Source organism: Trachinotus anak, unplaced genomic scaffold (assembly GCF_046630095.1).
Source record: "Trachinotus anak isolate AG129_WGS33_773 ecotype Australia unplaced genomic scaffold, CSIRO_AGI_Tana_v1 ptg000003l, whole genome shotgun sequence".
In the NCBI taxonomy this organism is placed as follows: Eukaryota; Metazoa; Chordata; class Actinopteri; order Carangiformes; family Carangidae; genus Trachinotus; species Trachinotus anak.
In genome coordinates, this window is record NW_027273854.1 from 19,023,885 (window position 1) to 19,050,344 (window position 26,460).

The 26,460-nt window shown below is 43.2% G+C and overlaps 3 protein-coding genes and 1 long non-coding RNA gene across 4 annotated transcripts; 2 read left to right on the forward strand and 2 right to left on the reverse strand.

The window, feature by feature from the left end:
* The first annotated feature begins 3,743 nt into the window (after positions 1-3,743).
* On the forward strand, positions 3,744-7,323 carry kdelr3 (KDEL endoplasmic reticulum protein retention receptor 3). Its single transcript, XM_071474392.1, has 5 exons — positions 3,744-4,179; positions 4,524-4,624; positions 4,909-5,067; positions 5,213-5,465; positions 6,183-7,323. The coding sequence occupies exons 1-5, from the start codon at positions 4,089-4,091 to the stop codon at positions 6,224-6,226; spliced, it is 648 nt and encodes a 215-aa protein (XP_071330493.1). The 5' UTR covers positions 3,744-4,088; the 3' UTR covers positions 6,227-7,323.
* On the reverse strand, positions 7,139-8,934 carry LOC139618448 (GTPase IMAP family member 7-like). The gene is made up of 2 exons (XM_071474384.1): positions 8,801-8,934; positions 7,139-8,593 (listed from the first exon to the last, which is right to left on the reverse strand). Exons 1-2 carry the CDS (start codon positions 8,832-8,834, stop codon positions 7,542-7,544), a joined length of 1,086 nt encoding a protein of 361 aa, XP_071330485.1. The 5' UTR covers positions 8,835-8,934; the 3' UTR covers positions 7,139-7,541.
* Positions 8,935-9,414: 480 nt separating this feature from the next.
* On the forward strand, positions 9,415-19,675 carry LOC139618458 (uncharacterized). The gene is made up of 4 exons (XR_011689735.1): positions 9,415-9,555; positions 12,094-12,138; positions 16,956-17,101; positions 18,119-19,675. It is a non-coding gene; the product is annotated as an uncharacterized lncRNA (long non-coding RNA).
* Positions 11,254-26,453, reverse strand: LOC139618436 (ankyrin repeat and fibronectin type-III domain-containing protein 1). Its single transcript, XM_071474358.1, has 19 exons — positions 26,252-26,453; positions 23,696-24,102; positions 23,194-23,464; positions 22,835-23,035; positions 21,431-21,544; positions 20,952-21,049; positions 20,471-20,561; positions 19,688-19,795; positions 18,881-18,980; positions 18,124-18,253; positions 17,781-17,900; positions 17,434-17,540; positions 16,962-17,076; positions 16,499-16,665; positions 15,847-16,024; positions 15,482-15,644; positions 14,611-14,777; positions 14,096-14,300; positions 11,254-13,511 (listed from the first exon to the last, which is right to left on the reverse strand). The coding sequence occupies exons 2-19, from the start codon at positions 23,858-23,860 to the stop codon at positions 12,751-12,753; spliced, it is 3,261 nt and encodes a 1,086-aa protein (XP_071330459.1). The 5' UTR covers positions 23,861-24,102; positions 26,252-26,453; the 3' UTR covers positions 11,254-12,750.
* Positions 26,454-26,460: the final 7 nt, after the last annotated feature.

A 26,460-nucleotide genomic window follows, 5' to 3' on the forward strand; every position in this document is an offset into this window, starting at 1 on the left:
GTTTTACTTATCAAAAGTGCAGTGAAAATACACATTTAGGACACAGTGAGCATATGAGTGGGTACAAGGGTCTTGGTTGAAGCTCTCATCATAGCTGACCTCCTGGTTTCAGCTGTGGTGTTCCAGCTTGTCCAACTTGATGATGACTTAGAATGACTGAGCCTGTAGACAAGAGCTACCATCGCTGTGGGACTGAATGGTTGTTCAACACTGAGAGATGACAGGAAAAGAGGGGATGGAGAAAATGAGGCAACAGCATATAACAGGTAAGATCCAAGTCAGGGGTGTTATGGGTAATAGTTGGCCCATTAACCCTAAAGGCCATCTCTTTCAATGTAAACTAAACCTAAATGTGTGTCCAATTCAATTCATGGGTGCTTCTTTAAAGAGAAGATTAGATGAATGTGTAATGCTAGATGGGCAGGTCCAGTGGCAATATTAACAATCCTGCTTGTAGTAAAAGACCAATAATAATCCAGTAATCTGTGACATCACACCACGGGTAGCAGTACTAAGGCCTGAATGAAGTCAAAGGTAAAATTAAGTTAATATTAACAACAATAACAAGTTTTATAAATTCCCAGTTCCCAGTTCTTTACCACAGCAGCTGCACCACGTTCATAGTAATAAAATGTAACATGTAGAACTTCTTTTCTTTTCCACTTGTGTTGCAATTTGTCACGACAACAGACCTTAAAACCACCCCAGCGATCCCTGCATCACTGTGTGTTCTCTCTGCTGGCTAATGAAGACTGACACCGTCTCATTGTGCTCAACAGAGAAACGATCCCAAGATTTGCTGGTTTAATTTAGAATTCCTTCATCCAGGATCCAGATGACTATATGAAATATGAATTGAGCATAACAGTTTCTATGGTAACGACTCTCACCCACAGCTCCCCTTTAGCCCCCTCATCGCTCCCTCCCTCTCTCTACCTTCTAAATTATAGAGCGGGGGGGTACTTCTTTTCAAAATGTCTTCCCCTGAATAGGGATGTGGGTCTCGCAACTGCCCATATGACAATTTCACAGAGGAGGAACGAGGGGGCGGCTGGAGACACGGTACAGTATGTAGCAGCAACAGTGAGGTAAACAGCAAACAGAAACTTCGAGGGCAGACGGAGGGAGCTCATGAGGGTAGCAAGGACACGATGAAGGAAATGATGCTTTTGACAGAAGTCTGTTTGAAAGCTGCTGTCGAGGCTGACGCGAACCGCTCAAGTGTCAGTCAAACATAACAAGGCCTGTGTGAGCTGCACAGGAAATACTGGTGCCTCGTTCAATAAGGTTTAGCATTGCATTGCTCAAGGACATGAATGAGTGGCATGAATGATGGGTACAGCTGGCTGGTACAGGTCAGCCAACCTGAACAGTAGACCCAGAGCAGGGAAATGTGGTGATACTATTGATCATTTCTCTGAATTGTTTCTTGGATTGTGGCATGTGGAAAGTTGAAAAGCGAGTGGAAATGCTGTGATAGGGGTTTTTTCTTTATTCAGACCTTGAATAGACTTTATGAAGAGAATGTTTCAAGTCTAATTCTGGTCTAATTTTGCTCCTAACAATGGCACAAAATATTTCTTTGTACCTGCGTCCAACCCTACATGGAGGATAATCCACCATGCCTGTCTGATTCCCAGTGAATAAAAGATACTTTGTCATTGATAAATAGGCTTTTGATATGAATCAAAACTATGTAAAAGTCAAACAGAGATGCTTTAAAGCCTTAAATATTCCTTAGATTATGGAGGCTATAGGCTCTAGGCTTTAAAATGAAGCTCCAGGTGGTTAATTTGAACTTTGCATGATTGCCAAAATGATTATACATATTAATTACCCCAAGCCTCATTTTAAAGATAATCACAGCCTTCACACACTATAGTGTCAGTGCCCACAGCTGAGAGGAGTCTCTGCCATAGAGCGTCAGTGGGTTTGAAAGGAATCAGAAACTAAATAACTGGGTGCCATTACAGTGAAAAAAAACAAAACAAGAAAACACAAGAAGATCGAGGGTTAAACACAGACTGATCAGACAGTCACGCAGTCCAGCAGCTAGGCAGGAGATGACCAGGCAGACAGACTCCTCAGGGCAGACTGTGTGTATGTATAAATAGCTTCTAATCAGGCCTGGGTGTCAGATTAGTTCCCATAACCTTTTGCTCAGCACACCCTTATTACAGTGGCCTATGTATGGGTCAGCTCTGTCCAGAGGATGTCCTCTACAGTACATATTCATATACCCCCATCCACATTCCTGTCTGAAATAAATCACCCACACAAGACTAATTTATCACATATATTGTATATATACTTATCAACCGTCTCCACTGTTCATGTACCATTCAAAAAATATGAACAGTTCTGCTTGAGAATAATACTCAACATGAACAACCCAGTGACACATAAAGGGACCGGGCTCTGTGCTGGATGCTTCAGGGGTGTTTAAAGAAGCTGTGTACTCTCCGTTGGTGTGTGGTGCCCCCTCACTTCTCTGCACCACCACGGATGTGCTCTAAGTAGGCTGGAAGCATTTCCTGTGTAATCTCAGGTGCCCTGTGCTGATTTTACTGCATCAAATACGAGAGTAGGATGCAGAGGAGCAGGATGTGTGCAATGCCAGAGTTCAGCTGTAATTTGTAGATTACTGTGAGAGGGAGGACGAATGAGGAGGTGGAGACGGTGGGATTTGATTGGTAGGGAGACGCCCAGTGATGACAAATGGAGGGTGAGTGGTTTTAGGTTCTGACAGCGATTCAGAAAGCAGAATTAGGAAGAAATAGAGGTAGGTGGAGCGGAAATGTCAGAAGACGGTTAAGACAGAGAGGGTGGAGGGTATTTTAAAACATTGAAAAGCATGAGTACAATTGTGCTACTAACCCTCACTGGATACAAGTCTCTCACATTGGGATAAACACTAAGATTTTTTTAGTATCACAAATCAAAGATTTGGTTTGCAGGAGCAAATATGTGACATCTGAAGATGAGTCCCTTAATCTCAACAAAAACTTTCATATTCCTTTAAAAAGTTTTATCTCAGTCTCATTTAAACCAGAAGAACAGAAATACCAACAGCTCATCACACAGCTGCAGAAGACTTGAAACATCCTTCCCAGTGGGGATGAGATATTTTCAAATGAGTCTGTTCCAGACAATTATTCATCATTGTCAATTATTTGGCTCATTGATTATTACATTGATTATTACATTTATGCATCTAATTGGCTTTAATTAAGTCTTTATTCATTTAGTGTTATCTCAGCCTGAAGACAATAGATAGATAGATAGATAGATAGATAGATAGATAGATAGATAGATAGATAGATAGATAGATAGATAGATAGATAGATAGATAGAGTTCCAGTTTATTATTGTCTGCAGCCTATCGCCATCTGCTGTTTTATCAGGGCAGTACTTCTTGAGGATGGCCAACCAGACCCAAGTATGTGCGGCCATTCTCCTAAGTAACATCAAGTTAGCCAGGACAAAGTCATAAAACACCGGATATAAAGGAATTTTACCTTCCAAATAAAACGACAACGTCCTTTAACGGGTCGGCCGGAAGTAGTTGCTGATGCCAAACATTTGCTGAACCTAATACCAGGTGACACAGATACATTTTATAGACAAAGGGGTCATTTTTAATGGGCAAATGCCGAACTGAAGCGACCGTGTTCACTAATGTGGGCTTTACTTTGAAAAGTGAGAACCGGAAAAGCGTGTGTTCGTCAGATCCGGGTTGGCTTGACGCTGGTTCCTGGTGTCCGAGCTGTCAGCCACGTCACCTCCTCTGAAACAACTTTCCAGGGAAATCCGCAGCACACACACCTCTGAGTCTGCGAGCGGAGCCAGCGTCAGTCTTACCTGTCTGTCTACACACACTTTGATAACGAGCCAACGAGCGGCCGGGACGGAGCGGAAGTGTGTGTGTGTATCTCGTCTTGTCATTTTTTTTTTTTTTTTAATTTTATTTCTTACTCGCACGGGGTTTGTGTGTGAGGCTGAGCGACTCTGCCCTGTCTCCTGTGGACGTGGAAGGCCTGAAAGCTGCTGCAAGAAGTTTTTTGTCGTTTAAGCGGAAAACAAACAACATGAACATCTTTCGCCTCGCTGGTGACGTGTCACATCTGGTGGCGATCATCATCCTGTTGCTGAAGATATGGAGGAGCAGATCCTGCTCTGGTAGGCTCACACACTGGCACCACTGCACCGACTGCATGCGCGGCCTCTGTGGGGCAGTGTGCATGCGGCTGCACGCTGCAGCAGCGGCCACACAGACGCTGGAGAGACCAGCTCGGTGTGTAATCGGGGGCACAGTGTTTGCATAATGCTGAGTAGTTCTGCAGGAGTTCAAGCTACGTGGCAGCGTTGACAATGCAAGCTGCTGCCTGCTTGTGTCGAGCGAACTGGACTGTCTGCGCTGCAGTTGAAGCTTCTCGTGTCTGTGAGCTGCTCATGGCCACTAAATGACCAGTCATCCGCTTTAGGACATGATTCATCTCATTTTAATGTTTCTTCCCCTTTAGGCATCTCTGGGAAGTCTCAGGTGCTGTTTGCACTTGTTTTCACCACCAGGTACCTTGACTTGTTCACGGTCTTCATTTCTGCTTACAACACAGTCATGAAGGTAAGTGGGTACACACACACACACACACACACACACACACGTTCCCCGGGAAGTTTACCCTAAATCTAAGCCCAGTGAAAACACTTTTCTTAGCTGAAGCTGATGCTGACTGTAGCTGCAAGTCTGTTAGACAAGCTGTGCCTACATGCCTGTGACACACACAAGCTCGCAAGTCTATCCAAACTCACACACAAACATATAGTACCTATTCAAACAGCAGTAAATCTGACCTGTAAAAACAGGCGACAGGCTGCATCATGTCTGACTATCAGTATGTCTTTCAGGTGGTGTTCCTGGCTATGTCCTATGCTACTGTGTACCTGATCTACATGCGCTTCAGGAACTCATACGACTCAGAGAACGACACCTTCCGTGTGGAGTTCCTGTTGGTGCCGGTCATCGGACTGTCCTTCCTGGAGAGCTATGCCTTCAACCCCCTGGAGGTAAATAAACACACTAAGTTATTTATCTCCATTTAAGATGTGTTCATGTGTATCTGGATTAATTACATAAAACACCTCTTCTCACATTTATTGTCAACATCCCCATTTGAAACTCATGTATCTCCCTCCTGCCGATTCCGCCCAGATTCTTTGGACCTTCTCCATCTTCCTGGAGGCGGTGGCCATAATGCCGCAACTCTTCATGATCACTAAGACCGGCGAGGCCGAGTCCATCACCACCCACTACCTGTTCTTCCTGGGCCTCTACCGAGCCCTCTACATAGCCAACTGGGTGTGGCGTTACCACACAGAGGGCTTCTTTGACCAGATTGCAGTGGTGTCCGGTGTTGTGCAGACCATTTTCTACTGTGACTTCTTCTACCTTTACGTCACAAGGGGTGAGTATAGACTGTTGTAAAGGGGATGATTCAGTATAACAACCATTAGCTGTGGCTGTGATGCCTTTAGATCAGTGGGAGAAGACTAGAAGCCTCCGACTAAACTTTTGTTGACATAATTAGTTAATAGTAGTAGTAATAGTATTATTGTTGTTATGTTAATAGTCTTTATCTATAGAGCTACGACTTAACAGGGATCTTGCCTTTGCTTGAGTAATTGCTCAAGTGTTTAATCTATAAAAGATCAAATCGATGACATATGCTCATTATAATTTACCAACCAAGCCCAAACTTTTATCTTTTGTAGCCAAAAATATCCAAACCAACTTTTTCTAATGATATGAAGCAAAGACAGGGAAGCAAAATTTAGTATATAAATATAGAAATTTTTGGTATTTTTCCTTGGTAAATGCTTCATTGATAATAAAAACTTAAGCATAGCTTGATTTATTGACTGTACATTTACTAATCAGACGTCTAAGCTGTGTGTTGTTTTGTATTCTGTCTATTGTCTGTTGTGCGAGGTTTAGTCTTAAATCCTACTTTTCCAGTTCAGTGGGATAAATATTGTGCAGTTGAGGTGACTGGGAATAGTTTCTGAGTGTTGGCTCAGCTGGCGAACACAGGAGAGGAAGAAGGTCAACGCTGTGGTTTCGAAATGAAACTCTCTTCTCACGCCTGGTTTGTTGTCCCTCTCTGTCCCCTGCCTGTCTGCAGTGCTTCGAGGAAAAGCGAAGATGACCCTGCCGATGCCCATTTAAAGGAGACGTCTGCGCCGTACGGCCGCCCACCTGTGCCTGCTACAGCTCAGCATCCGAACACAGACCTTACCCTTCAACTGTACATGTATTTAGGAATGGGACTAATGGTCTGACATCCCTCTGTAGACCAAAATGAGTGCAATTCTAGAAGTTGCATTTCTGTCTGACTGGTAGCTTTTGTGTGAGTCTGTGTGTTTGCTGGTGTGTGTATGCATATGTATGCACACGTTATGTAGGTTTGTGATGTATGTATGTATGTATGTTTGTTTGTTTGTTTTTTTCATAAGATGCAAATGTTCCACTTGAAATGTGTCCCTAATGTGCACGTGCAACTTAAATTCAGGCAAGTGTGTAACACTATGGAAACTTTATTTGTCCTTACTGTCCCCTTTAGGTACTGAGATGAGTTGAATCCACAGGGATGTACCTGAGGTTGGCTGTAGTATTTGTGTACAGCAATTACTCAGACTATATGTAGCTTTAGTTATACACATCACAAGTGTATCCTGTGTCACAGCTGTTAGAGTCCCCAGACTTTCAAAGGTTCCTACATGTCATCCAAACTCAGTCTTGCCTAGTGATTTACAGTAAAGACAAATATTCTAATATATATAATCTTCCACAAAGTGTCTTCCTATTCAGTAATGTTAAATGCTCCCTGAATAGCTTACTGTATTATGTGCAAACTTTTTTTTCCTTATTGCCAAGTATGTTAACTTTTCGTATTTCCTCTTCATCGTTGTCTTTTTGTATTTCAGTGTATTTCTTTATGGGAGAAAAAAGGGCTAAATATTTCTGTCGTGTCTTAAAGAAGCCAAAGATGGAACAGACAACTGCTGGAGCATTTCAGTGAAACAAATGTTTCTGTCTCTCTGGGGTCATCACTCCAACTGAACTGTCTTGTTATGTCAGGGGTAAAAAAAAAAAAAAAGAAGAAGAAGAAGTAAATAGGGAAAATAGCATTTGAGGGTCTTGAATTTCTGTAAAAGCTTAGACTGAAGCAAAGATTGACACTTCCAAATGTGTTACTGGGAGAAAGTTGAATTGCACACCATTTTTATGACATTACTTTTATTATAATATATGACTTCTCTCTATTCAGAACTGTGTTTTTTTTTTTATGGCCCATACACACACAAATATATGCATGCTTTCTTATTTAACGTATGGTCTGAAAGTGCTGGTGCATTGGGTCAGTGTTCGAGACTGATAGCATTAGATGCATGATGCACAGTGGGAAAAAAAGCTAAATTTTCTTTCACACATAATCACTTCTATGTCCTTGTATCATGAAATGCAGGCAGGCAAGTTCCCATCAGCGCAGGAAGGTTTTTCGGTGTTTGTATAACACCTTACTTCCCTCTCTCACAGCCCCTCCCACTGCTTTCGCCGCGGAGCTGATGGAGAGCGGCGATGCTGCCAGAGCTGCTGCCTTCTCCACCACCTTCACCTTCTTCACAGCTTTCCCTTTCCCTTTGTCCTTCCCCATGATCCCTGCCCCCTCTGCGGCGCCTTTACCCAGTGCGCTCACCAGCTCGCACCAGAAAAGCCTCTCCGCCCTCTTCCTGGCCTCTTCCTCTTCCCTCTTCCTCTCCTCCTCTTCCCTCCTTCTCCTTGTCTCTAACTCTGGTCCCTGCTCCTCTCTGTCTTCAGCCTCCTTCTGAGGGGACTCCATCTGTGGACCTCGTTGTCCCAGAATCCACTCTTGTGCCTCCTTTATGGCCCTCTCAGCCTCCTTAAACATCTCATTGCTATAGCAACCGCCTCCATTGTCTGCCACAATCTTGTCTACCTTCTTCAGAAGCTGTGCAACCTGTTGTGTGAACTCCGCAGTCTTGTCCTGCTCACTGTTATCAAAGACGTGATACCCGCCGTGGCAGCTGCTGACGAACTCCAGCAGCTCATGGCTCTCCTCCAGGAAGTCCTTGATGCATTTGCCCTGCAGCTGGTCCCCCCAGGTGAACAGCACCACGATAAACCTGGTGGCTCCAGGCCCAAATGTAGCTTTGATCCACTCCAAGGTGTCCCTTTCCTCCTGTGTGAACCTGCCGGGCTGCAGGGTCACCAAGAAGGCGTGGGGTCCCGGAGAGGACAGGACGACACACTGTCCCACTTCTGCCATGACTTCCTGAGGGGGTAGGCCTGTGTGGAAGAACCCCGGAGTGTCGATCACAGAGATGCTACGCCCGTTTACTGTCCCAGTCTGTCTCTTGCACTGTGTGGTGACAGAACAGGGGGAGGTGTCAGCCCAGAATGCAGACCTGCCCAGGATGGTGTTGCCCGAGGAGCTTCTGCCCGTCCCGGTCCTCCCCAGCAGAACAATCCTCAGAGGTTCAGCCTCTGATGCAGAGGCTGATGCTTCACAGGCTGTAACAGAAGTGCAGTCACAGTACATGACTTTTATCATCTTCTTATTAATTATTTGTTTTATTGGCAGTATTCTTATGTAATCTATCTAAAGATTTCAAATTTTATTTGTGTTCGTTTTTATTTTGGGCTGGGGTGTTTGGTTTTACATATCTAGTAGGATATTTTTGTGTGCTGCAGCCTGCTTAATAGCAGAGGTCGACATACCTTCATGTGACGCAGCACTCTCAGATGAGGACATCCTAGCAGAGGAACTGTGAGGACAGTCTGTGACCTGCCGGCGCCTCGATGGCTGAAAACACGGGTTCCGTATGTTTCCGCTGCGACTCGGATTTCCTTTTGCATTGAACTGTCATTTCATTTGCAGCAAACCGCAGGAAGCGTCAGCTGATGCGGTCCGCGGCGGAGCGGAGGGGCTCCACGCTGCCGCCGCGACGCCTCGGGGCTGAAACCAGCGAAGAGATGCTGATGTAGCGGAGACTGGTCTGCTCACCAGAGAGCAGCGATCACCAAAGCAGATGTCGATTCTGTTTCTCATAATTATCACACTGTGATGAGGTGTTACCAAATCTGATATCTGAGAGGATTTTCTGTTGCGGCTCCTCGCTGCGACCACTAGAGGGCAGCATGAACCAATCATTCTAGATATACTCGATCTCATATCAATATTTTCGGTGGCAATCAATACCTTCTTCAGCCTTAACACCACTGTCACCGGGATCACTGAAAGGTAGCGCAGGGGCCCCTTCACTGCCTCCATTTGTCTCTGGCGTCTTATGATCGGCTGAAAGTTTGGACCGGAAGTGTCATTACGCTGCCATGTGCGCCAACTTGAACACACTGCAGGTACACACAGTGGTCCCTGGAGGGCGGAGGTGTCTGGAGCTCAGTTTGGGGGCAGCGCAGGGCGAACTCATGGAGACAGCTTTTCATCTGGAGTTATTCAGCTGAGTTGAATCCATGTAATGTGTACTAGGAAGACAAACTGGCTTTTTGTGTTTATGTCTAAGTAATTGTTATGGTGAAGTTATTTTTTGGATGATTCGGAGACCAAAAGCAGGCGCGGGGGAATCATTTTCTTTTGTTATGTTTTTATCTCTGCTTTATTTTATTTTTCAATGATTTTTTTCCCTTACTTTGCATCTGTATGTCAGTTCGCTGCTAACATTTACTTGTGCGCCACCGATTATGCTAATGCGTAATGTCGCCTGCGTTTTAGCAGTGAGTTCAATTGATAGTTTCAGTTCCTCACATTGACCACTGGGGGGCAGTGAACACTCAGGGTCAAGGCAGACACAATGCTTACACCACCACTTCCAAAAGAAGCTTTTAAAATAAAACAAAAATGTCTCCAGTTCTTGAGTGGACTGAATTACTCAGTATACACAACGGATCAGATTTAACCATTGTGAAGCAGTGGAGGCTCACTCATTCATGGCATTAGCAATAGTGATGAACTAAAATTCTGGAAGTTAATGTTTGCAAAAGGGCGTCCAAGTTCTGCTTTGATCTCCTTATCAGTAGCTGTTTGATGTTAGGCAGAGCTGGCACTCAGTTAATTAGAAATGTGAAAGTGCTCACACAGCTACTGTGTTCAGGCTGCTAGTTGCCAACACTGCACGGGGAACACTCTCAACAGATTGAACAACTAGAGTTAGTCTTGTTAAACCTAATATTCTCCAAAATAGATGTCCCCATGTTTTTTGCATAATTAGGATGAGACGTGATTAATTTGACAATTCACTTTTCCTCCGATGACTCAGTATGAAGTTTTTGTTGTTTTGTTTTGTAAATTTTTAGGTCCGCTTGATTAGACTCTGCTCCATCCTTTATCTGACCTTGACAGGTACAACAGAGGGATGTCAATGAGGCACAGTCTGTACACACCCACGCAGTCTTGGGAAGTCTAATTAGGTCAAATGAGTGAAAACGCATGCGTGAGTGTACACACTGTGTGGATGTGCATGGTCTTTAAAACCCAAAGGTTACAGGCACTGGTTTGTTATTCTTCCCAAGAAGTACAAAGAAGTGTGAACCACCTTAAAAAAGAAACATGGAATGCAAAAGCACTGTGCGACCGCCTCAGGAGGTATTTAAAGGGATTTTTAACAACATTAGTTTGGGCAATTACAACCCAATTAAGTTTAATGCGTAATGCCCTTTGGGAAATTTGTTGTCTGCATGTTCATGGTGTTAAATAATATTCTAAGTATTTCTTTTATTCCTCTTAAAGATAAAACTTTGTCAATAATATGAACTTTGTCCATTGGAAAAAGCCATACTGACCTTTGTAGAGAGGCACTCAAATGAAAGGAAAAGTGATCCCATTCAAATTTTTTCCATTCTACTATATTCTATTTTTGCATTTTAAGTTTTTCAAGAAAAATAATTGTACAATTATTTTGGCAGATATTGCGATATGAGTTACGATTTCAGATGGAATGATCATTTTTGTATTTCATATTCAGTTAAATCTTTTAAAAATGAAGATGTGATTTTTGTTTGGCCTTACACCAAACAAGCATGTTCCCTTTGTAGGCCGGGGCATCTCTGCTAACAATGCGTAACAATGTTGTGACTCATTTTACCTTTATCAAAAATATTGCAGCTCCTGTGATTTTTCTGTAGCTCCTGTAATTTGGATATTGCATTTGGCCATATTGCAATTTCAAATATATTTTGATTGATTGTGCATCCCTAACTTTAAGTTTGCCTAACGTACATCCCTTAATTGTGTCTGTCTCTGTTGTAAAGAAACTATAGCAGATGTTCAACAAAGAAAACCACCTCACTCTGCCACTCGTCACATATCTAATATTTGTCCATAGTCTTTGGTCCAGCTGGTTTAGTCTGCATTGTTCCTGTGGTGATTCCCTTTATCAAGGTATCCCTCTCCAAAATTGAAAGGCAGAAGTAAACATACAGATGCAACAATGTAAGGCCAAATGAAGCAAAAACCTAGAGGGGTTCGCAGACTGCAAACTTCTGCCAAGGCCAGTGTCAAACAACATAAACCAGACTTCAGAGAAAAAAATCCAAATTCATAGTAAATGATCGAGATCTGCACCAAAATTTAATGGATTCTTCTCTGGCCCATCCAACATCCCTCCACCAAGTTCGATGCAATTCGGTTTAGTACTTTTTGTGTAATCCTGCTGACAATCAAACAAACTGACAAAGAAACAGACATGGGTGAAAACATAGCCTCCTCCTCGGAGGTAATAAGTTACTGTATGCATGAATTGGAATGGCTTGCGTGCGCTTGACGATATTGAGACAAACCAAAAATATTTAGACAGTGTATTTGACTAAGTAGGTAAATGCAGGCTAAGACATTAATTGTTTGAATATTTTTTTGAAAACCTGCATTTTAAGTAGACCTTTGCAGTGGGATCATTTGTGAAAGCAACTGAAGAAACCAAAGAAATCATCCTCTTTGTCCTTCTCACAACTGTAAGCTGGCATCTTATTTTTACCTTTTTGTTTCTTGTAAATTTCAGATGGAGTGGACCTTGGATACAGAAATTGTCAAAACTGGCAAACTGGTAAGACTGACAGCAGTTACTTTATACTTTATCAACAGGATTAGAAATCTCACTACTGCTTTGTTATTAAATACCAAAAGTTCATAGAGGTAAACCAAAGAGAACCACAGTATAACAGCTTCTCATAGACTGCAAAGAAAGTTTTTTTTACTGAACTATATGCATTTCATGAGTTTGTTTAGTAGCTCCAACAAGTAGCAGTGTTACTTTAAGCTGTAGTGAGTGATGGATTTTCAAGTCATAAAAACTGGTACTATAACTTAGTTCACGCACACAAGAAGCTCCACTGGACTGAATATTAGAAAAAAATCAACTACAGGTTCAGATATGTGCAAACCACATAAATTAGTCTAGTAATGGCATCTTTTTAAAATTTTCCTTATCCGTTCTTAGATCAGCTGCAATGATACGTTAGATTAAGTTATATGTAGATGACACATTTTCTCCTGCAACAGTTGGTAGAGGACACGGATCAAAAGTCAGGAATTAAGGAGTAAGTCATTTCCAAACCAAAAAATCAAACTTGGCTTTTTCTCTGTGAATCAATGGTGTGCAGCCTACTGAGGTTTTAAATTTACACAAGTTCGAAGTAGGCTGTTACTTGAGTTGATATCAGGATGAGCTGCTGGAGGGTCTGTCCCACTCCACCTGGTTTCTCAATGGAAAGCACGCTCCCTTGCTGGGAACCTGCTGAGTCTCTGTATCCTCTGGAGGAAAATCCCAGCTCAAAACAGGCACATCTCCACCAGTGGCACTCAACACTGAATGAGAAGCCGACACGCCTTGTCCTTGCAGCGCCATATTCTCCCTGTGTGCCTCTCTCACATCGCTGCTGTTGTTACAGTGCAGGTTGGGTTGTGAGAGACATCCAGCTCCACTGATCAAGTCTGAATTCCCTAAGTCAAAGAAGTTGTTGTTTTCACCAATCCCCAGTCCAAAGCTCTCTAGCATGTCCATTACTGATGGTGTGGATGGGCCACTGGGGATCTCCTCCTCAATAAGACTCAGTGTGGGCAAGATGTCCACCAACTCTGCCATCTCCATCGGTCGGATTACCTCAGTGATGCTGGGAGGAAAGTCCTCCTCCCCATTGTAGGACTCCTGTGTGTCCAAAATTGTAAACCCAACTTCCAACTGTGCAACAGCGGCAGGCTCTAGTCCAGATTCAATTAAAGAGCTTGCGCTTCCTAATTCAGTCAGGCCGATGCTCGTCAAGTCCACAGTTGACTGGGCGGTGATGTCCACGGGGTACCCTCCCTTTGCGACGCCCTCCATTAACACCAGTGCAGCGTCTTCGGTGACGACCGTGGTTCCTGCTGGCGCCGAGACCTCAGCAGTGACGACATTTGGTGGAGTCTCACTGTCTAAACTCTCTGAAAAGGAAACAAGCAAACAAATAAAAGCTTAGAAAGATCTCAATCTCAATCCTTTACTTATAGCATCATTGCGGCTAGAGCAAGTTGATTTACAGTTGCTTGTTCTAACAGCAATTCTTTTGACAGAGCCAGGGCAACAGTTTGTAATGTAAATGTTGTCAACCCCAGTGTTTTCTAGACTTGACTTAAATTCTCCATCAAGCAGCTTCAATATTAGACATTTTCTGTTATTGGCCCAATATACATTCGACAGCTGCTTCCAATGCTTTAGGGAAGCGATACCATATGGTATTTATGGTACATACCATATGGTAAAGAAAGATATGCAAATTTGAGTACCTCTTTTTATGACAGCAGTCTGCATCGGTTTATATTCAGTGTAGCTCCCTGTGGTTCAGTATCACATATAAAAAGGGTCGATGGGGTTGAGGATGTTGAAAGATGGTAACTGGGCTGACTGTATGTGTTATTTAGCTATGATGTTAATCTTGTAGATTTTCTTACTTGCCTGCCTCAGTCGTTAAAGTGGTACTAGAATATAATGAAGCACTTGCCCATCTGCACCCACATCATCACTGTACCTGTAATTGCTCTCTGCGCTTGTGTTCGACTGAGCCATGGCAGCCTGGCAGTCGAACTCTCCTCCTCTTCCTCACCATCAGGACGGGGTGGTGGGTCTCCACCCATCACCAAACCCAGAGGCACCGCCCCCACCCACTGCTTGGACCGAACGCACTGTAGACAGTCCATAATCCAGCGGGCATCCCTCCACACCACATCCAGACGCTGATGTAACCAGAAAATACAGGGCCACAAGCAGTGAAACAGTTACATTAGTTCAAGCTGCAACCAAGCTCCCAGTGATAAGTCTAAAATATTAAAAATATTGCTGGTGGCACACTAATCAAATACACTGATGTGTGACTCCAAGTAAAATCCTTTATCTCTTATTCATTTCCCTCATTAAACCTGTATTAATTAGGTGATGTAGAGAAAGAAAAGCAGACAACAGCTTTGAGATAACTGAGATCAGGATTTTGCAACAGCAGCTGCAACTTAGCAACAATAAGTTTGTGCAGTGCTTTCATGTTCTCACATGGGAAAGCTCGGTGATGTGGTTCAGTCTCTCTCGGGCTTCCTGCACCTCCTTAGTGTCCAGCGCCTCCCGCAGAGCCTGCTGGGCCAGATGAGTGTCTAGCTCCAGCTTCACCCAGGCCTGGCAGTACAGGGACAGGAAGTCCCGTTCATACGTCCAGAAGTGAACTGGGGATGAGCCAGAGTTAAGAGGAAAGACACAAAGACAAATCACTACATCAAAGCAGAGAGAAGAAGCATCAGAACTCATTAGCGCATTTTATCATACCTTTACCCCCGGGAGTTTTCAAGAGGGGTCAAAAGGGAAGATGGATTTAAACTAGTCACAACAAATCCTGAAGTGTGGTTCAGACACAGGATCAAAGGACTAATTAGATTAAGAAAAAAGACAATAACAGTGACTCATCTTCAAAAGAGCAAAAGAGCAGATACTGCACTTCACTGTGGCTTATGCATATTACACTTTCCAACCCAGCTGGCAGTGGTTGAAATGCACTTTACTGGTTTTATATTTGGGTTTTTTTTTTTAAACTATTTGCTTTAGTTCCTTTGAAGATGAGGCATATTTATTGACATTAATTATATCTGTTTTATCAAATGAAGTCTGTCACTTCTTATGTGATGCTACTGTTTCTTTTTTGTTGTTTTTTTTGTTTTATTTCAAAGGGCCTAAGGACACCATGCTGTCCTTAGTAAGAGAGGGTTACCCTGCCACAGTCCACAGTAATCCCAGTTTGATGGATTTATCACAGTAGGAATCACAACTTTTTTGACGTTTGATGCCAGTGGCTTTGCCTAGCTCCCCACTCGTGAAACACTGCAGCTCACTGCTGTGAGACAGATCCGATATCTGTGGACTGCAGTTCACCTACCTAGCTCAAAGATCTGCAGAGGCATGGTGAGGCCAGGCTCCTTGGTCCCCACCAGAGGCCAGTAACTGGAGCTGAAGTCCTCACTGGGAGGCAGCAGCAGCAGCATGGACAGCTTGTCTCCAAACTGCAGCAGCTCACGAGTATACACACCGTACTGGTAGGCCTGTCAGGGACACCGTAGTACAACACGTGCAAATATAAAAACAGTGTATGTGAATCTGCAAATCTGTTGAAGTCTGAATGTTGAGCTTACCCAGAAGGCAAAATGATAAATGATAAAATAGCGTAAATACCGACAAAGCAAACCAGTTCAGCAATTATTTTAAAAGGAGGATTTCACAGTGGCTGTTTGGACAGATTTTTACCCTGTAGAGGGGGATGTTGAGCTTTGTCAGGAGATGTGTGACTGCTGCTCTCAGAGACCTGACAAACTCCACCAGCCCACTGCTCTCCATCAGGCTCTCGTCCTCGCCGCTCAGCAGGTTCTGAACGCTGCCGTTGGCTGTGGTGTAAACATGACTCTGGAGCCATGCCCACTCCTCTCTGTCACAATGCAGTCAACAAAACATTGCTATAAACAGCATAATAAGTAAGATGCTGCTCCTAAGAAAATCAAGGTAAAAAAAAACAAAACATCTGTATTTTTGCACATTGTGCCCCATTAACTACTAATTGCATGCTATTTATGTTTGTTAAGACCATTTTCCAAAGCATATTATGTATTTTCAGATTGATTTTCCTCTAACATAACATGACATTGTCACATTAATGTAGCTGCAAGCGGGGGCCTTGGTGATGATTTGTGGGACAGTCAAACATCCAAAAGTTGACAGCTTTTCAATATCCTTTTTAAAGCTTTATCTACAACACCTGGCAGCAACAAGTGTGGTTTAGTATGGTTTGGAAAATGCTCATCAGCCTTTGATATCTTAGAACAACTGCCATGGTCTTTTGGCTCCAATCAGCATAGTTTGTGTGGAGGCTGGCGCAGTATATCACATGTTCAAACTGTGTTACCTGGACACATGGGCGTTGTGTCGGACCCGTGTGTGGCACAGTAGATTGGGCAGCCTCTGGGGCACCAGGATTCTGATCTGTTCTACTGAGCTGCACAGTTTTAGGATGCCCACATATAGGCCTGGCTGTGCCCACTGAATGCTGTGCCTGTGGAAGGACAGCTTCTCCTAAGGAACAGAGAGAAACAGGGGGTGTAATGTTGATATGCCTTTTATTTCCTATGTCTCATTTTGTTTCATATTTGGTTAGCTAATTTTGTTTGGGCTAAATAATTCCAGTGTGTTCCCAGAGTTGCACAGTGGAGAAAAACATGGTTCAGTAATCAACTCAGGAGAGTCAATATACTCAATCAAAATGCACTCAGTGTTCAATACATTCTGCTGCACATACTGTAGCTGCTGCTCAGCATGCCCATGATATTAGATGTTTTCTGTGTCTCTCTTTCACACAAACCCAGGTTCACCTTGAGCTGCTCATAGAGCATGTCCATGGCAGTGGGCTCAGGCAGGAGAGGAGTCCTGCTGCGGTTCTTTTCAAGCCGGGCCAGGGGCATCCAGTGGAGCGGAGGGTCGGGAGGGCTTTGAGTGGAGCAGATAAGTCAAGGTCAAAATGAAATGCAACCATGTGGAAACGCATTTTAGTATAACATGGCCAGTATAACACCATCAACCAACAGACAGGCTGGGTATCCTGAAAACATCATTCTGATTCAGGTGATTGATAAAGTGTAGCAGACCGACTGAAAACTCATTTTGAAAATGTCTGTTTCATTATGAGTGAGTGGGACATGAGTGTAAGCAGCTGAATGGGGAGTTGGAGGCCGTCCTTTAAAAAGAAAGCAGAGTTTAAAGACTCCTTTGATCCTGAGTGCTCTTTGTGGAGGAAACAACTGTCAGACAGGGATTAGGAGATTGGAACAAAAGGCTCTATCTGACCTTGGAGGGTTTGGAAACTCCTTCAGAGTCACCAGTAGTACGTTGCCCTGCCGGTCTTTCAGAGGTTCATAGTACACCTGGCCCAGGTCCACTGTTCCCAGGGAAGACTGACAGCAGAGACAGGTGGAGGGGTAAAACAGAAACACAAGGTTGAATAAATATAAGGAAACTAGGGATTACTGCAGTGAGACTCAGGTTCTGGTGGTACAGGTATGTAGCCTGAGATAGTGAAAAGAGGCAGCAGTAAGAAGAGTAGGAGGAAGAAGAGATGTAAAGAGGTAATTAAAATGGCAATTAACCCATTTTGATGCTTCTCACCATGCACAGTAAGCTGCTTAACTTCCTACCTGCAGCTGGGAAACGGCTCTTAATATGTTGTGCCTGTTCTGGAGGAGGGAGGAGGGAGATGAATGTGCAGAGGAGAGGGCCTGCTGGAGCCAGGGCACTTGTTGCCACGCACATGACAACTGCAAGAGAAAAAATATAACATTCAATTCACTCAAAATGACCCATCTCCATTCTGAAGAAATACATATGTGGAAACAATAGAAGGCTTCATGTTCATGAAAACAACTGACTGACTACTTGTTTGTTGACTGTGCTCCGAATGGATTTACAAGGTACCAGCACCATATGTAGTGTGTCAGTGTGGGTTGAATGAATGTGCACGTGTGTTTACCGACAGTTCACCTTGGCAAACCAGAGGAAGTCCTGGGTGATGGAGGTGGAGCAGCACTGGATCTCCACCAGTGGGATTTGATCCTCAGCTGTCAACATGATGTTCTCCTTGTGATAGAAGACAGTTGCCAAGTACACGCCCCTAATGAGATAATGAGATCGACATGAGAGAGACCAAATAAAGAGAACAGAAAAATGAATAGGTTATTCTAGCTGAAATTGTAAAAAAAATATATATATCTGTCTATCTCTCTCTCTCTCTCTCTCTCTAAACACACACACAAATCATGCTGTTATAAAGTCAGCTTCTAATAACACTTAACCTTACTAGAGGTTATGCAAATGATGTTTGTGCCTGCCTATATTTATAAAGCATCCTTCAAACCAGCACATTTTGAATAATGTATGCCGTGTTCAACCTCTTTTTTAAAGCAATGCTGTGGTTCCTTTCCACTGCAGTTACACCCTTTCCTGCTTACAGTAAGAGCTGCCCCGTTTATCCACCATTCTGTGCTGAACGCGATCCACTGAATGTATGTGGCAGTGAGGCGCCTTGATCAGTCACTTGCAACTTGCCACAGTTCAGTGATTTCAACCCACATCCTAATCTCGAGGGTACAGCAGCTGTTGTTCTTTTTCAATAACAGTAACAGATAAGAGTTTGGACTTGTATGTAGCAGTCTACAGTACTGTAATCGCATCTCATTTAATCTGCCACCCCCCATACCTTCAAGGCAGAGTGGGACAGGTAAGACAGATGGAGTGCTACCTTTGTAGGAGGCGAACAAACTTGGTGGCGGACTGGAACAGTTGTTTGATGCCTCGAGAGACAGACAGACGCTTGCTGGGACTCTGGGGCTTAGAGCTCTCTGCGGAGCGAAAGCAGACGAGGATGGGAGAGAGAATCACTTTATCTGCCAAAGTACATTCACTGTGCACGCACAAGATATTTGACTGAGAGAAGGTGGTGAAATGGTTTTCTCTGTGGTGAACAGAGTTAACGCATACAGAATTTGCTGCTGATATAAAATGCTGTGAAGCAGAGATATAATGCAGTAACATGAGCATATTAGGTACTTATAAAACATCACAGCAAATATATTGCAACGTCCCTGATGTGCAGTTTCTGACATTTCACAATGTCACAACCCTAGTACACCTACAGTACTCGGAAAATAAAAGCAATTCTGATCAATTCTGTCACACTGGACCACCATTTGGAGAAAATCTTACATCCATATTTTCATGCATTTCATTTAGAAACTGGATGTTGGCATGGAGCACAATGCAAGGAGAGGAGTAACAGATTTTAATGCAAAAATTAAGACTTTGATTTTATAGCATTTAATGATTAAATATGAATATATTAGGAGATAAAAATTGGCAAACAAGGGGAATATTTTTTCTGTTCATCTCATTTAGATTTCAACACTGTGACTGAAAATATTAAAATACTGTGGTAATGAATAAATAAAAAATATGAAGCCTTATGGACCCACTCTGTGTATGCTTGCTTAACACAAACTGCTCATGTGTAAATGATGCAATTGTTATATCACTAAAGACTCTGTGTTACCTATGCAGTATCCTCTGTAATGTGGTTCTCTGGCATCTTCCAGCACTTTCCTCACTATGTCCTCGTGGTTTCTGAACTGTGACTTGACACCAATGCACTCTCTCCAACCTTCGCAGGGAGCAAGAGAGAAACAAACCATTACTTCCATTTTCATGTAATTAGGGAAAATCATTCGAGACATCGACAGCTCATCAGCAAGCAAATCCTGAGCGCTGTCTTTTTTCCTATCTTGGTTGATTAGGAGGCAAGAGAGACCATCTGTGTGCTGTGACACTGAGAGTCTCAATGCTGATTCATTCTGCGCTGCTAAAACTATGCCTCCTTTTAAGTTGGATATGAATTTCAAATTGAATTCTGTTACCTCAATGACACTGCAACATGCACAACATCATTAATATCACTATTGTGGTTGTATTCGGATTCTGTTCTAATGTGACATTTCTATGTGTCTTTTTTCCTCCATTTCAAAAATATTGTGTGCCATTTTTTTTAGCTTCATTTCACAGTATGAAACGGAAAGTAAGAAAGAGCGGCTGGCATGCAAGAAAGATTATGAGTCGAATTCAAACTCAAAGTAGCATGAGTACAAGGCCCATTGACTCACAGTGACATCTTTAATTCTTCACGTTTTAATAATTCATTAATCTACCAGCCATGAGTGGATTCCACTTCTTTCAAATTGAGCTTGATGTCAGCAAAGTAATTTCATTACTTAGGGAGAAAGAGAAAAAAAATGGAGCCCCGCAAATCCACATTCATCAGTTTGCAGTTCAGTATACTCACTGGAGGGGGCAGCGCTGACTGGAGTGGAGCACTGAGGCGGGCCCCATCCTTTCACATTGTAGGCACTCACTCTTACAAAGTAATGCACCCCCTGCATTTGTAGAAGCACCAGACCGCCAAATTATCATCATGCATTAACCTTAGGAATTGTCCATTCTGAGACAAAGAAATCCACATACTGCTCTCATTATTAATTCATGTGGTTAAGTAAGGCAGTTGAGTGGGATAAGTGTTCTCTTATGTGAAGTGGTTCAGCACGGTAGACGATGATTGGGGAGTGATAAATACAGTCTGTGTGTGGGTCAAGAGCTATTGTGTGTGTATTGTACGTGTATGCGTACTAATGTGTCCCTGAACTGTTTAAATATCGGTTTGCATCCATGTGCATTTGCAGTTAGTATCTGTGGATGCCCTGATGTTTGTTTGCCTGTGTGTGTGTGTGTGCGTGCGTGTGTGTGTGTGTGTGCGCTCCATGACTTACTGCTGTGAGTCCATTGATACTAAAGGAGGGATTCTTGGTCTCTGTAACTTGGGCTGAGGCAAGGATGCGTTTGAAGCTGGCTGAGGTGCTCCATTCCACTATGAGCACAAAACAATCCCACTGACAGATTATTCTCTGGCTTTACTCAAAACCCCATAGAGGAGAACTAAGCATTTGACTGTTTACAGTGTTGGGAACTTGCTGTACCTGGGCTTAATCTACCCTTGGCTGCGAAGTATGACATTTATGCAGCTGTTAAACCAAGTAGCAAATATAGAGGGCCAAACTAGATATATAAATATAGAGCTTTTACACTGCCAGCATAAATGATGTGTGTGAATTTGATTATATTGGACCAATGCAGAACATATTCCATTAATTCCTTTTATTCATGCATCATTCCTCTGTTCATTTTTTGTCATACCTCTTAGTATCCCATCCATCCAATAGATATCAAAATCTTGTCATTGACCACCTACCTCTGTAGCGGGTGATGAGCCCCACAGTGTCACCTTCTGGCTCTTTGATCGCCACAAACAAAGAGGACGTGCTGGTCACCACTATGGACACATGACTGGGAGGGCCAGGGAGCTCTGAGTGAAACGTTTAAAAGGCAGAGCGGTGTTCAAAATGAGCACTGGTTTATTCTGAGAGAAAATATGACAGAATACAACTATAACAACCACAGAGAACTGTACTGTATACTGTATACTGAATATGTTCTTACCAAAACTCTGTCCTATTCAAATATCATTCATCTTTGTTATTACTTAATTATAAAACTATAGCCCTCACACACATTTGGCACCTGACAGGTTTATGTCAGTATAAAAGTCATTCATACTTTTATACTAACATAAACTACACAATTAATTGTGCAGCAAAACAGAGATGCTTCCCTTGGAGTTCAGTGTTTCCCCAAGACAGTGAATCTCTGTTCTGCAGCTGATCCTGCACCCTGACCTGCCTGGATTCGAAAAGAGCAGTAAGCTACTGCAACATTATTACTGCAACAGCAACCTGTAACATTTGCCCAGTAAAAATAATTTCTGCATTGTGATCAAATATAATCGTGTTCTGCTCATTGATTCTTGCCAAAGGGGCTTTATGGTTTTTATTTATTTCTGGTGAATAGATGAAGTCAAAGGCTTCAGATGAAATACACTTGCGCTTTAAATTTTGAGCATTTAGCTGACACTCTTATCTGGAGAGATTTGTAATGAGGGTAAGCTTAATTTCACTGCATCCAAAAAAGAAGAGCCGGGCCGTTATTGACCTTACAATAATTCTGTGATCATAAAACAGTCAGGAAAGAAAACTGGAAGTGCTTATGAGAGAAATGAAATGAGAGCTAAGCAGAGATTTTATTCGGAGCAATTAACGTACGGCAAACAAAAACATGAGAGTTTGAACCAAAGGAGAGTCTGGAGAGAGAAGATGTGAGCAGGCTGTTGCAGGGAAAGTAAGGCTTAATGTAGCTGCACAGAGGTTGCACCAAAAGCTCGGAGGTATGGATTGCAACTCATACATCCACCATCACCAAGATTTTGAATTTGATACAAGCAGCCACTGGCAGCTGGTGGAGTATAGGGCATGGGAGAGTTTAGAAATGTTGATGGCAAGGCAGTCTGTTGAACTCTGAACGAGGTGAAATGGGATGGAGGGAGACTTTCAAGAGGCCAGCCAGGAGTTACAAGAGTCCAGATGGGAAATCAGTAAAACCTAAGAAAGAAGTTGGGCTGAACATCTGATCACTGCGGCTTTTGTCAGCAGTGATGGAGGGCTTTGTAGAAGAGGTTATGAAAAAAACTAGCTCAACCTTGTTAAGACAGAAAAAGCAAGAATACTTGTATACTTGTACAGGCTGACCCAAGTCCACTGACCTGTGTTCTGGAAGTTCTCTCTCATCCGGCAGTACAGTTGGAGCCTGAGGCTCCAGAGGCGGATATGTCTCTGGACGTCAGACTGTGCCTGAGGGCCTGCCCCTGTCTTCCTCACTAACTCCTTCTTTCTGTCCTCCACGCGTTTACCTGCCAGTGCCACCAGAGCGTCCAGCTTAAGTGCCCACTCTGCAGGTCGGCACACTGAGAGGAAACACAGCGGAGAAAGACACAGAGAGCAAGAGAAAGGAAGAATTTGAACATGATTTGCTTTGAAGTGTGACCGTACGACAGCATTTTAAAACCATCCGCTCCCAACAGAATGTTTTCGCACTTCTAGTGTTTTAAAACATAAGACTTACACACAGGGTTGTGCCTGGCTCCCGCCTTTGTCAACACATGGAGCAGAGGGGAATTGTGAGTAAGGGCAGCCACATCCAAAGGGACCAGGCCCTGTTCGCTCACCCTGTTGACCCCCTTCTCCCTCTCTCTCTCCCAATCCTTTTCTTTCTTCTCTCCTCTCTCCCACATGCTTCCTCCTCCTCCTCCTCCAAAGCTGGTGTGGTCTCTGGACAGCAGGCTTTGTACAGCCAAAGTGTCCTCATTTTCCACTGCCTCCCACAGGGTCTTGTACTAATGGGGAGCGGGAGAGAGAGTGTAGAGCCACAGGAGGGTGGGCAGGTGAGGGAGAGACAATAAGAGGGTTCATACCGAAAGAGAGATGTATTTTATGAGAGAGGGAAAGGTTGTGCAAAGGAAGAGGCGGTGGATGAGACAGCATGTGATGTCAAAGGAAGATCTAATCATTTCAACCACGAGTCAGAGGAAAGACCTCCCCTCAAAATGACACATAAAATATCTTACAGCATCTGCAGACTTGCTGAGGTGCTTGTTGGGTGTGTCCGTTTCCCCGGCAACAGATGACTCTCCACCCCTCAGTCTGACAGACAGGTTTCTGTATATGCGTTTGGGGGAGACAGGACCCAGGGAGCGCCGGCGCTGGGGTGGGTTCCTCATGGATACAGACATGACAGGAAGGAGGAAAGGAGAGGAGAGGAGAGGAGAGGAGAGGAGAGGAGAGGAGAGGAGAGGAGAGGAGAGGAGAGGAGAGGAGAGGAGGGCACAAGAAGATAGAGAAAAGCTTAAGAGAACAAAGAAATAGTTGGAAGTGGTTAGTTCATTTAAAGAAATATGGGAGAGGAAAGTGACATTTGAAATAGAGAAACAAGAACTTAGGGAGAGTATGAAGGAAGGTGAAAGACATTAGAAACCTGGAGGAGTGTTTAACATGGAAAGAGGTGTAAAGCAAAAAGAGGGAAGTAAAAAAAAACAAAATATAGTCAGGCTCACACAAATTATTCTACAGTAAAAGCAATTTTATGCCAACTTGAAGGGTGAGTATAGGCTGAGTAGTGAGTAGGGTGAGTAGTGCCGTCGTGTGGGTGGATAAATGGATAAAAGTTACAAAGGCTGTGCACAGTAGATGAAAAATGGCTTGAAGCATTTATTTTTGTGCGTCTTACTATTCGCCCTTTTGTTCTTCTTTTACCGGCTCTAATGTGACACGAGTTTTATTCGCTCTGAATGCAGTCTCTCAGCGCACAAAGCAAGTGACCCATCAATCTAATTAACTAAAGAAAAGCAATCTCATGTAGAAGAGCCATCATTTTTTCCTTATAATAAACATGAATCTCCTCATTTCATCAGTATGAAGTCTTCACCACGACAGTAGTGATGGCTCTTTATCAGTTCCATTGCCTTCTCATCATGACAATCAGTCACTTTTGTGCATGAAAATCTCTTACAATTTTTTTTTCAACACTTGGGGCTATGGAGTCTGGCATAGTCCACCCCCCCCCCCCCCCCACCCCCCACACCCACACCCACACCCCTTCAGTAAGCAAGTCCTTCATTTGTCTCTGTCTCTTTTCTCATTGCCTCTTTCTCTCAGAGCGATTTTCACATCGCTTCGCTTTACGTCACGCCCCAAGCATTCGTATCTGAAGAGCATCTTTGTAAGAAAAAAAAAAAGGGGGTACTCAAACTCTATCATCTCTGTCATCTTTCTCTCTTGTTGCAACTTTCCCATCTACAGTAAAGCCTCAAATTTCAGTGTTTTTTTTTTTTTTTTTTTGAATTTCGTCTCTCTATCGAGCCGAGTCCTGCTGTGTGGCTGAGTAGTGCACTGTCCTTGTGTGAAACTGAATACTCCCCTGGTTGGTGCTAGCTGAGGACAGAATATGAGGGCTCTGGCCCCAGTGACACCACAGCTCACAGTGACACCTTCCCTCTGTACATGCTGCTGTGTGACTCAGTATGCTGGGATGCAGGGACATAGGGGTAATACCAGCCATTGTTATTGGTGCAGTTTTCCACTTTGTTTATTTTGTCTTACATCAGTTGTGGAAAGTGCTGATGAGACACTTGAGAGAGGAGACTGGCTTCAGTCTTTGCCCTCTTCGAGGCAATACAGAGATAAAGCGAGGCAAAACACCTGAGGAGTGTTTGCAAGTGTGCCAGCACTGCAGTGGAGAGAATAGCAGGGTAGCTTTAGGCACTTTAAAAAAAAAACCTATGTTGACCCATTAAAAGACATGCACTATCGATTCATTGTGGTTTTGTTGCATGTCAGTATCTCAGATTGTGGTGAGTTTTTTTTTTTTCTTTTTAATTTTATCTCAGCACTGTGAGCCTCATGCTGGGTAAATGCAAATGCAAACAGACTTTCTGTTTAGTCAAGTTTAGCTGTGCATGGAAACATCTGATGAGTAATACTTCTGGTACTCCAGGAAGTACTGCAATACATTCATTCGTGTGAATAAACCACAGGGGGCACCACCTTCAAGGGTTACAGTACTTTCCATTACAGTTATGTATCTTATAGATTATTTAAGAGCACAAAATCGCAACAGGCAACATTAAAATCGAGTTAAAACGCAGATTATGCTACTAACGCTTAATATTTATAATTATAATTATACATCAAACAAACAACAGCGGAACTGTAGGCAATGTTTCAGCATGTCAGGTTAGTGCAGAGGCTACAGCAGAACTCACCTCAAAAGTTCAGATAAAGTTTCTACAAGTTACAACACATCATTTTTAAGAACAACTTTAACAACTTGAACTATTGTATTGTTATAGTGATCGTAAGGAATACCACACAGGTACTACAGGTTAGACTACAGGGGTAAAACGCTGTATGTCAGAAAATAGCCGATGTAACACTACGTTAAAAAAAAAATATATATATATATATATAAATATCATAAAGTATCAAAATAACACTTAATAGGGTCACACAAAATGAAGAAACGAGGTCCATACATTTTATAAACCAGGTTAAATAAAAAAAAAAAAAAAAAAAACATCGCGGAGGACGAAGTAATATTGAGTTAGAAAAAGTTTTGAACGTCTCACCGTCGACGCTTTCACTGTAATCGGCCTTTTCTCCGGCGCTGCTCCGCTCAGCTCCTCTACTCCATCGCACCGACTCCGGGAGGTGTCACCTCTGACGGTGACGCGCACCTGAAACACTGCCGCTTCTCACACACTCACACACACTCACACTCACACACACTCACACACACACTCACACTCACACACACACACACACACTCACACACACT